Source organism: Stigmatopora argus, chromosome 13 (genome assembly GCF_051989625.1).
Source record: "Stigmatopora argus isolate UIUO_Sarg chromosome 13, RoL_Sarg_1.0, whole genome shotgun sequence".
In the NCBI taxonomy this organism is placed as follows: domain Eukaryota; kingdom Metazoa; phylum Chordata; class Actinopteri; order Syngnathiformes; family Syngnathidae; genus Stigmatopora; species Stigmatopora argus.
This window is the reverse complement of record NC_135399.1, coordinates 17,581,723-17,592,941: the sequence shown is the minus strand read 5'-3', so window position 1 is coordinate 17,592,941 and position 11,219 is coordinate 17,581,723. Positions and strand designations below refer to the sequence as shown.

The 11,219-nt window shown below is 47.7% G+C and overlaps 1 protein-coding gene across 1 annotated transcript; it reads left to right on the top strand.

Annotated features, from left to right (window-relative positions):
- The first annotated feature begins 1,033 nt into the window (after positions 1–1,033).
- On the top strand, positions 1,034–10,056 carry aff3 (AF4/FMR2 family, member 3). Its single transcript, XM_077617692.1, has 15 exons — positions 1,034–1,303; positions 1,562–1,613; positions 1,719–1,753; positions 2,205–2,367; positions 4,987–6,702; positions 7,128–7,255; positions 7,524–7,662; positions 7,739–7,836; positions 7,950–8,013; positions 8,109–8,245; positions 8,342–8,413; positions 8,495–8,588; positions 9,004–9,053; positions 9,127–9,341; positions 9,912–10,056. The coding sequence occupies exons 1-15, from the start codon at positions 1,050–1,052 to the stop codon at positions 10,031–10,033; spliced, it is 3,339 nt and encodes a 1,112-aa protein (XP_077473818.1). The 5' UTR covers positions 1,034–1,049; the 3' UTR covers positions 10,034–10,056.
- Positions 10,057–11,219: the final 1,163 nt, after the last annotated feature.

The window sequence follows — 11,219 nt, the reverse complement described above, 5'->3', positions numbered from 1 at the left end:
AATAGGTTCAAATCTAAATAACCATGTTTAAATGGGGCTTTCCTCAAGATTTAATAAGTAAGGTTGCAATGATGTTCTGATTAGATTTAGGTAGGGAAGCATGCATTTCAGAAAAAAAGTATTTAAAAATCAAGTCAAAAACATGTCCAATTGTAACATGTAAATAAACATCAATATTCTATGTAGTATTCATCTATAAATAAACATCAATGTTCTAATGAGTGAATAACATCTGCAACGTATTGTTTGCAATATAATTTGATATTTGGTACTTAGCGTGGCCCTAAATAAAAAAATAAATGGAATTTATTCTCCTTCTGTCAGGTAACAAGAGGCCCCCACAGCCATGCCAAAGATTTTTGGGGGGTAAGGACTCATTTTTGATGGTCTCTCATGCTTCTATTTCAAATAACAGAAGAGGACAAAAGGTAGAAAATACACCTGGAAGACGTTGTTGTGTTTTGGCGGCGGTGGGAGTTGGGGCCGGTGTCCTTGGTGATTGCCGATGGAGGGGAAAATAATGAAGTGGAAGGGTGAGCCGAGCCGAGCGGAGGAAAGGAAAGGCTCACCCTCCGGGGTTTCGTGTCGGGGACCTCGGATGGGTAAACATTCCACTTGGCTAATGTTGCGCTCCTGGAAAAACAAGGAATTAGGATCAGAGAACAGACACAACAATATGTTGTCCGCAACCTATTTAAAAAAAGGAAAGATAACAACATCACGCTTTCCATTTGCCGGTTAAGTCTCAAAAAAGGGTCAGGGCGGCCCACCCGGACCATCGCCATTGGATTTTTAGATCATAATCCCGCGCTTTTAGGGGGATTTTTGAGAGGTTTGATTTAACTTAAAAAGTTGGTGATCCCACAGGACATGACTCCGTGGCGGCAGTGTCAACAAGCCTTAAAGGGTGACCAGCAAATCCTCTTCAGCCCCGCGGTACGTATCTTATATGAATGGTTAATGTTCTCTTTTAGATATTGTTTCGCAAAAAGCAGGAAATTGGTCTCTGGTATGCAGATACACTGAAGTTTAGTGTCGACGATAACAAGATGAAAGCTCGTTTTGGGTACCGTGTGGAAAAAAAAGTCACCGTCTTGTGTATATTTGTGTCCCGTTTCTACCAGGATGGAAAAGAGCCGACAACACAATCCAGGCAAGGTGTCCGTAGGGGTGTCGCCGTTTACCCGTTTGAAGCGTTTCATTCTAACTCCCCACGACGTGTCCATTTGTCTACGATAGGAGCGGGCCGGGGGGATGCTCAGCCCCCAATCAGCTGTCATCCCCATGTGGCGCCTCAAAAGTCGTAAGTGTCACGCCAGGAAACATAAGTCAGGGTGGCTTGTCAAACCTCAAAGGCACAAACAAACACAAATGTCAGTGTGCGACTCGGAGGTCGACGACCTTTTGGAAGCGGAGCTACCCCTTGGGTACCGTGGCCACTCGCTTTACCGCTTTGCTTAAAGCGCTTCTAAGAAAGAGGAAGATGTCAATAAAAGTCAACAATAAGTCCCGTACGCGTGCCGCTTTGCGATATCTGGTTTCTTTGAATTTCTGTTTGTAGGATGCTCGTTGACGACTTGACCTTAAGCAGCGACGAGGATGACGCGCCGACGGTGAGGGATGCTCACGACCTGTTTATGAATAGATAATAGGCATTCCGTTAGTTCGCTATGGTGTGGATGATTGGTTTGTATTTGTTTTGCTTTGTGGCCCTGAAGGCAACTCAAGAGCCAGCTTCCTGGGATGGACCAAGGTAATTAGGCCATTTTTTTACTGTTGAAGGTTGGAATTGACTGGGCCACAACCTCTAGTCCAGGGGTGACCAATTCCGGTCCTGGAGAGCCCCTGTCATCCAGTCTGTTTTCCATCTCCCTCCTCTAGCACACCTGAATCAAATGATCAACTCATCAGCAAACTGTCCAGAAGCTTGATACCGATCCAAATTATTGTATTCAGGTGTGTTGGTGGAGGTAGATATGGAAAACAGACCGGATAGGAGGTCTCGAGGACCCCTGGACTACAGGTTGTGGCCCAGTCAAGTCCAACCTAGCGAATTCAGTCCGCTACCCCTGAGGTTGACATTGGGACCGGAACGCCTACCTAGTCACGTATACTCTGTTGTGTTTGTTTAGTACTTTTTGCTCACGTTCAATGCATTTTTTTTCGACTCTCCCTCCCGCCGACGTACACGTGTTGACCGACAGCCCGTCACGGACGAATGGCAGGAGGGCGAGACATTCCAGCTCGGACTCCTCGCCGTCTCGCTCTTCCGTGGTGTCGCTCGGCGGCAGCCTCGGTTCCCGGAGCTCCAGCCCGACCGCCGCTTCGCCCGCGGACGTCCGGTCCCCGGGCGCGATCGACAAGGAGGTAACGGCCCGGTTTTCTGGATTTGGGCGAGCGGTGGGCCGTGGGCAATGGCGACGGCGGGTTTGGGAGGGGCAAGAAAGGAGGAATCCGAGTGCCACTTTGGAAAAAAGGGAAGTCGTTGAAGGGCCTTGCGGCGCGGCGCGGTGAGCATTGGGAATTAGCGGCTGGGTGTCATGTCAACAAGCTGGGTCTCATGGAACAAAAGCCCTCAGGATGGGAAGCCATGTTGACATCAGACAACAATAACAACAACAGCGCAGCCTAACGAGCAACAGACATCCACTCATTTTCTGTGCTGTGCTTTTGCCTTTTTAGATGAACGAGAAACGCTAGCACGCCGTGGAGATCCCTTATAATCCATGATCTAAAATACAGAGGACTAACTTGAAGTGGAATGAGTCCAGTTTAGCCTGCAACATAATTTCACGAAGAGCAAATTCACAATTCTTCTAGGCCTGGTCAGTTTTTAATCACAGGACAACTGAAAAAGAATTGATTCCAAGGACAATTTTGTTTTTTGTCCTTTTATTTTGGGAGTTTGCCTTGCCCATATGGGGAGCTTAGCTTAATTTCAAAGTTTCATTGATATATGCACATCTGTTGTGGCAAAAAATGGGCTGAGCCAAGAATCAAAGCTCTTGATTTATTGGTGGATGGACCTTCCTATTCTCACCTACGCTCACATGCCGTGGGTCGTGACCCGAACAAAGAGGGAGCGGATACAAGCGGCCCGAAAATGCTTTCCTCCGCGGGGTGCCCATGCTCTCACGCGGGATGAGAATCTTGGAACCCCAGTCGACAGAATTTGCTGGTTTGGATTCAAACCGCGGCCCAAAAGGTGAACTTTTTGGGTTTAGTACGGACCAAACAGTGCGGGTGTGAATAGGCCCTACGTCTTGGTCTGGAAACCTACGAGAGTAGAACTTGACGGGGAAGTCTGGCTATTCGTCCTGTCGCTGCTACCTGCGTGCTAGCTGGCAGGACATGACTAAACAAATGGAAATAAGTTGGAATACTACCAGAAAGAAAAAAAAAATTGAAAGCACAGGGCGAACTGTCAACTTGAAACGTTGTGAGTCGCTACGCTAAATGCTAAGCTATGCAAGTTAGCATACAATTAGCCTAGCATGCATGTTTTTGGAATGTGGGAGGAAACCGGAGTACCCGGAGAAAACCCACGCAGGCCCGGGGAGAACATGCAAACTCCACACAGGCGGACCGACCTGGATTTGAACCCAGATCCCCCACTGTGAGCCTGACGCGCTAACCACTGCTATGCATGAAAACGTTACTTTTTTCTTTTCTTTTTTTAAAGAGAAATGTCATGAACATATTGATTGATTACACATTTACGACTTGGTATACTGCTTTAATTTTCAAAGTTAGGCCAATGTGGGTTTTTTTACTTTTTAGGACAAATCTGTCTGAATCCTTACAGTTCCAAGAGTTCTCCAATTACATGGCTAGTGTTGATGTGTTAAGTATGCTATAGCTGGGCTCCTGTGGAGAGCGGTGGGCTGCTTGGTATGTGGGGGGTGGGGGGGCATGTAGAGGGGGATTAGGGGGCAACCTGCTCCTTTTTCATGAAAGCAAGTCCCTGTAGATGTACGAGCATGGACCACATTGGGCCTCTATGGCAAAAAAAATGGGGAGTGGAGTTTATGTGAGGCTGTGGGTGCTTGGAGGACGGAGGGGACGGGGGCGCTTAACATGTGTTTTTCATTTACGCCGAGTGTCTCTGGAAGGAAGAGACGGGGGTTGGATTTTTTTTAAAGGGGCGCATCCAGAGTTACAGGTACGAACGAGGTAGGAAGGGCCAGGAGAAAAAAAAGGGGAGGAGAGTCCGAACGGTACAAGAGATGTAGTGTCTTCCCTGGAAAGAGGTCGAGGGATGTGGTAGGGAGAGGGGGCGAAGGGGCGAAGGAGCGAAGGGGCGAAGGGGGGGCGTCGCTGTTTGACTTGAAGAGCGTAGCTTTAATTTAGCACTGCTGCTCCGCTGCCAGAAGCAAGGGAGAAAGCCAGAGACGGACGGGGGACGGGGGCAGGGGGGACCTTTTCTCCACAGCTGTAAGTATTTTCTTCAAAACTTCTTCTCGGCCGTATTCGCTCATATTACGCTCGCCCCGTCACTCATTTGTTGGGTAAACTGCGAGTTATTGGACGGGATTCGGCAAGAGTCGAGTCGCTGGCGGTCCGTGTGTGAGTTGGACGAAGGGCGATGGGACGTTAAGAAATTGTGCCGCTGCGGTTCTACGGGGTAGCGGTTAGCGTTCCGGACTGACTGGGAGTTCACATTTCAGTGGGACTTTGGGATTATTGACTGGACATATGCTTGGGGATTATTGAAGAAGTATTATTGGAGCATATTATCGGGGCTGTAAATGATGTCAGTTTAAATGGAATTCAGGAAAATGTTTCTCTAATGTTTCCCAGCCACGCCGTGCCAAACGACAGTTCAGTGAGGGTAAAAGAATTTTGGTTCAAGAAGGGATCCGTACAATGAACTGCAACAACCCTAAACCAGACTTGACTAAAGTCATAGATTTGAATGCAATGGTGTTTGCTGTGGGTTTTAAACCAGCTGTACCCTCACGTGTGATTTTTCTCTAATGCTTTTAGCAGAGTGATCATCCCGCGGCTGCCCAGTGGCAATTGGATAAGTGGCTGAAGAAGTCCAAGAAAAAAAGAAGCCAGAGCGCCGACGATCCCGGCCCGAGCATTCCGGGAAAGCCGAGCTCTCCCCGCACGCCGCGAGCGCCGTCACCGGCCAGATGCTGGGACAGCAATGGCGAATACAGCCCCAGCCAAAGTCCCCTTCCCAGCTTGCAGTTGAGCCACAGGCCCAACAGTCCCGGTTACGGCACCTGCCCCAGCCCCAGCCCCAGCGATAGCAGGTACAGCGGCCTACCCAGTCCGGTCCCCAGCGTTTTCCCAAGTCCGTCCAGTAGCCCTAGCGCACCCCATCGATCGGAATCCATTCGGAGAGTCGCCGTGGGAAACCCCGGCTCAACTCCTTTGCAGAGTTATCACTCCGCCGAGGTTCGGAGTCATCTGTACCCGGCAAAATCGTCTCGCGGGACAAAAGTTAAGCCACGGGTAGGCCTAGCGACCTACGCCGATGCCAGAACCAAGCCCATAAATAGTACAGAGCCTCCCCCTCGAGAACGCAGGCCCAAAGCGCGGCCCGCGGAAGACCAGGACCACAGACAAGACAAATCTAAAGCCGTTTTAATCTCCAGTGACAATCGCAGGCCGCAGAACAGTTCTCATTCGGGCTCTAAAAAGCCAGCCAAACAGGGTTCCCGTCACGAGCAGATCCAGGAAGGCCGACCGGGCCGCAGCTCTGACCACGAGTCTCGACCTCCGGGTCAAAACGGTTCCCGACCCGGTCCCGCCGGAACCAAACAGCAGCTCACGAGCGGCCGCCGAGACCGTGCCGGTCAAGGATCGACCTCCAAGGCTGCCGGGAACAATCACTTAAGACGAGGTCAGAACCTCCGGCCGTGGGCCGAGTCGAAGGCCGTTCACGCCGATCCTTCGATCGCATCGGGCAAGCAGCCCCAGGCCGCCAAACGCGAGGCATCCCGCAGAAAGCCTCCTCACGCCGAAGTCGAGGGGAGGAAAGACGCGAGGAAGGGAGGTGGACGCGAAGACAGGAGGCTGGCGGAGGAGCAGCTCCTGAGACGTCGCTGGATCGAGAGTTCCCCGGAAGAGGAGGCGGAGGAGGCCGTCGTTGTCGAGGGGCAGAAGAGGAGGCCTCGGGACCGACGACAAATCCGCGAATGCCAGACAATCCAGTCCAAAGAGCCACGCCGCCAACAAAAACGAGGACAGCGGCCAAGAAGAGCCGAGAAGGACAGGACCCGGCGAGATTCCTCGTCCTCACTCAGCCCTCTACCTCACGGACAGTCCCCCTCGTCCTCTGCGTTGTCCAACTCCGATTCGGAGTATCGAGCTCAGGTCGCCAGGGTTCCGGCAGACTCCACTTCTCTCCGGAGACTCCGCAAAGAAGGCCAAGGCCAAAGTGGCTCAGGTAGGCCCGATGCCAACAAGTCCAGAGGACCGAGCTCGGGAGGGCGGCAGAGCGGGACCAAGCACAAACTCTTCACTCTGGTCCCGTTCGGGCGAAGCGAGCAGGCACCGTCCCAGCGTGGTCTCGGAAACCTGGTGGTCCACATAGACCTCTGCCTACTCAACAGAGTCCCGGACACGGACGTGGATTTCGCCATTGGCGCCGCTAACTCTTCTTCGACGAGAAAAGATACGCAAACGGAGACTATGAGGCATCTGTATGTGCCAGATGCCGTCTCCAAAGACAGCAAGAGAAAACGCAAGGTACACGTTTGCTCTCTTCGAAGCTATGTCCACACGCCTAAAGCATTGTTTTCTAAGCAATTGGAAAGGAGCCATTTTAGCCACGTGACGTGTAAGTTTAGCTCGTGGAATGTTGATCTTTCATGTTAAGAGGGAGAAAATATAAGGCAGAAATGTTCACCTTTATTTACGCTGAACCATTTAGGTACCATGTCAGGAAATTGGTTGAACTAGTCCCAAGTTTAGGGGAAACAGCACCCTCTGCTGATCAGTCAATGTATTTCATGACAATTTTAAAATACTATAGATAAATACTAATGAGGTCGCAAGGCCGACGACACATGACCGGTTATAATGTGCACTGTCCAAAGATAATAGAAAACGCATGTCTAAACAACTCACCAAAAAATCACGACATTAAATTTTGTGTGCCTGTTTGCGATTAGATGGAAAATGGCGTCTTGCATAAAGAAAGCAAACGGAACACGCCACCTGAAAAAGATGTCGCTGGTGGCAAAGAATCTTCACTACATGTGGCTGGGCTTGGCTTTTCAACTGAGACCATTCATAATGGGTAAGCTTTGACTTTTAGAAAATATGTACACTCACCAACCATAACTTTAGGTAATACCGTAATCCAAAAAGCTGACCACAATACAAAAAAGGTCTTCAGTTTACTTTACTGTACTGTGATTGACGTGTGACTATTGTGGGTTTACAAGCATCTCACTTCAAGGCCGAAATTCAGGCGTTTTTACTCAAATGTATTTCATCAGAATTTGCAAGCATACCTAAGAAAGCGTCTTGGTCCACTTGACTGCATGCAACTTGTACGTTGACAGATATTTGGAGGAGTACTTGGCCAAAAAGCATCCTTTATCTCCTCCGTCGCCGCTTTCTGACAGTTCAGGGTCCAACAGCCTTTCATCTAAAGCAAAAAACGGAAAAGTTTATCAGAAGAATCGAGACGCAGCACTCAAGGTAACGTCAAATTATTGGAGCAACCGCTCAACTTGAAAAGCAAATTATTTATTCCGCTTGGACTTGCCCACTCAAGCCAAAAAAGGAGGTGGATAGCGTCAAAGTGTCCAGACAGCCGTTGTCCGATTCCTGGGGCCCCTCGGGACACAGAGCGGCCATTCCGAATGCACAGACGTAAGGAGTCGTAGTCGGGGACACCAACTCAGTGGATCCATCGATCCATTTACTGGCAAATCCTCATTGACCCGCTGTTTTCGTCTTCCGGGTAACCCGCCCCATCCTTCTAGGCCTCACCACGCCGAGTACTACCTCCACGAAGCCAAAAGAATGAAGCACCGTGCGGATGCCATGGTGGGTTTTCCATCAAGTCTTCTCAACGACTCATTTTGGATCCATAAGAGAGTACTCGTGCGTGTACCGAGACGTCCGCTTTCTGCGTCTTCCAGGTGGACAAGTTGGGGAAGGCGGTGAATTACGTGGACGCGGCTCTCTCTTTCATGGAATGCGGTAAAGCCATGGAGGAAGGACCATTGGAGGCAAAATCGCCCTACACCATGTATGCAGAGACGGTGGAGCTCATCAGGTGAACTAGAAATCGCACTTGTTGGTTTTGTTTTCCATATGTAGTCACTTGGTCGCTGGTTGAAAAGTGCGTGCTACCGTTCCAATGTGTTTGCAGATATGCAATGAGGCTGAAAAGCCACTCTGGTCCCGGAGCCCGACCGGAAGACAAGCAGTTGGCGGTGCTCTGGTGCGAATTTCAAAAGGCAAAGATTTGGCCTGAGCCGGTTGAAATTGCCGGTGACTTTTGATGGTATTTGTGCGTTCGCAGCTTCCGATGCCTGGCCCTCCTCTACTGGCAGATGTTCCGTTTAAAAAAGGACCACGCTCTCAAATACTCCAAAGTGCTGCTCGACTACTTCAAGGTCAGTTGCGGTTCGTGTGCGACTTCTCGGTCAAAGTGTTGCTTGAGTTCAGGAGGCGTACTGAAGCGGTCCAAAGCTGTTTCCAGGTGTCAGCATGGAGTATACTCTAAAAAATCCTGAGTCGTTCCAGAAACAATATTCATTCTTATCAGGCTTTTTTGGCAAATTCTTTGGTCTGTTTGGGCTTTGCCTTTCACTATTGCGAAGATCAACAGGTAAAGCTACGGTGACAGTTTTACCGTGGCCATGCTTTGCCTGAGAACAAACCTGCTGAGTCTGGAATTCATGGGAAATTTTGGCTGGGGGGAAGAACTGTTATGTATATGAACCCAACCGTCGCACCAAAATGATGAACGACTGGCAAAAGGACCGTCACTTCTTTAATGAGCAAGGTTTTGTCACGGTCCGCTTACAGACTTCGTCCAAAGTGCCTTCGATGACTTCCTGCTGGAACGATGCCGGGAAGTAGGTGGACCACGAGCTTGGTTTGACAACGTTCTTGGATCTTAACCCATCATTGATTGCTTTTGTTGCGCAGGGATGCAGGAGGACCCCGTCCTCATCCCCACCTGCCCGATGCCACCAAACACATCCGGCGAGGCTCACACGGGGACGGTAGCACGTCGCCTTCGGTCATAAGCATCCCTCAACGTATCCACCAGATGGCGGCCAACCATCTGAACATCACCAACAGCGTCCTGTACAGCTACGAGTACTGGGAGGTTGCGGACAACCTTGCCAAGGAGAGTAAAGGTGTGTCTTTCAAGTCTTAAAATTTGATATATTTGCTTCGCATCTCAGGAGGCGTGGCTTCGTACCTGTGCCATTATATAGAATCATTGGTTGAATTTTTCCGATTGATTCCGTTCCAGTGTTTTCTTTTCAAATATAAAAAAATGCTATGAACGGTCATACACACTCCTAAAGAAACACTAATTGGCTGATCCTGCAAGGTAATAGTTACTAAAAATATAAGAAACAAAAATGAAGTGCATTATTTATTATTCATTTCCAATAATTACATGTGGATTTTAACTCCTTTAAAATAGGTCATTAAGTTGTAACAAAATATGAGTGTTAAAATCAAATATTTTACATGGATTTTTATTTTTTATTTTTGGAATTGTACTGAATAATAACTTGATTTTACTCGAATCTATGATAAAAAAATCCTCCTTCTTGATTGTATTTGATGTAAAAGTTGGGTAAATATATGTGTGTATTTTGTTCATGTGTATATGTAGTCTACTGTGTTTGCATGAACATCATGTATGTTACTTTATGTTATGTGATAACTGTTTTTTTCTGACCTTTTGCAAACAGAGTTCTTCAACTATTTGAATACTCTGTCCGGACCTCTGACGCTTCACAGCAGCATTGTTCACGCAGTCCAGTACACCAGGCAAGCTCTTCAGTGGATCCGCATCAGTGCAAAACTGAACTAAAAAGCAGAACAGGGACTGTCAACTGTCAGCTAATGAGTTCCTCCACATCATTTATGGAAATGATCACGTGGAAATGTAACAAATGTTTATAATTATATGTGAGGAGCATGAGGAAGATTCCTATGAGATTTTTGCCTTCTGGGGTTGAAGAGATATGAACTGTGAATGTGCCTGCACAGATGAAATTAAGCCATTTTAGGACTCATCCATCTTTTTTTCTACATTTAATGATGCTGGACAGATGTGAAATGATTTGTAGCATCTAAATAATTTGCCAAATGTCCAATAGTGACATATAAGCATGACTCAATTACTGTAACGTCTGCAAGGACCTTTCATACAACATTAGCATTGTACTTTTTTTTACTCTGTACAAAGCTATTTCTACAAATTTGAATGGTTGGCCAATGATTATTGTTTTCATGCCTATTTAAATATTTGTTCTACTGTGCAATATTTGTTCATCTTGTTTCAGCAACAACAACAAAACGGGCTCACTTAAGACGATATTTGAAACGAATCCTATGCAATAAATTAAACCTTTGCTGAATCAAATGAGCATCTTAGTATAGATAATAGTAAATATAAACAACTTATTGGAAAACATCTGTGTGATGCAGTATTATTCTACAGTGAACTAAAATCCCAAGTGCACGTGAGCAATATTACATAAACATGCAGTCGTCTGCCTCTGCATCATCGATTGCTCCGTGGAAGAAAAAAAAAGTAGGCAAACTTCGGCTTCCCATGTCTACTGCCATGGCAACAGCGAACAGCCAATCAAATGGCTCACGCGCCATATAGTACATCAAAGGCTCCTAATCTTCAGAGTCTGTGAGCACGTGCGCTGCATATAACTCGCTTTCTACCACTTTTTTTGACAATTTAAGTAAGTAAAAATGATACATTTTATTCCATAACGGTGGACATAACATTCCGTCTCTCTTTACACGTACCTCTGCGACGCTAATGGGGTCCTTTGAGGACACCGATAAAAAAAATTCCAGACGGTCCCGTCGACTGTCTGAAAAGGTAGAAAAGATATAGCGTGGAAATATTAGCAACACAAACAGGGACTTTCGGGTCGTTTATGAACACGGTTGTGCGTCAACAATGTAGCGTTACGACATTTACCTTTCGAAACCACAGGTTCATTGACACAATTTCACGTCGGCCATTGTTCCTT

Coding starts and splice junctions, on each gene's coding strand:
- aff3 (XM_077617692.1), top strand. CDS start 1,050: ATGAAAGCTCGTTTTGGGTACCGTGTGGAAAAAAAAGTCACCGTCTTG. Junction 1,304..1,561: donor CATGTGGCGCCTCAAAAGTC/GTAAGTGTCACG, acceptor TTCTGTTTGTAG/GATGCTCGTTGACGACTTGA. Junction 7,837..7,949: donor GCCATTCCGAATGCACAGAC/GTAAGGAGTCGT, acceptor CCATCCTTCTAG/GCCTCACCACGCCGAGTACT.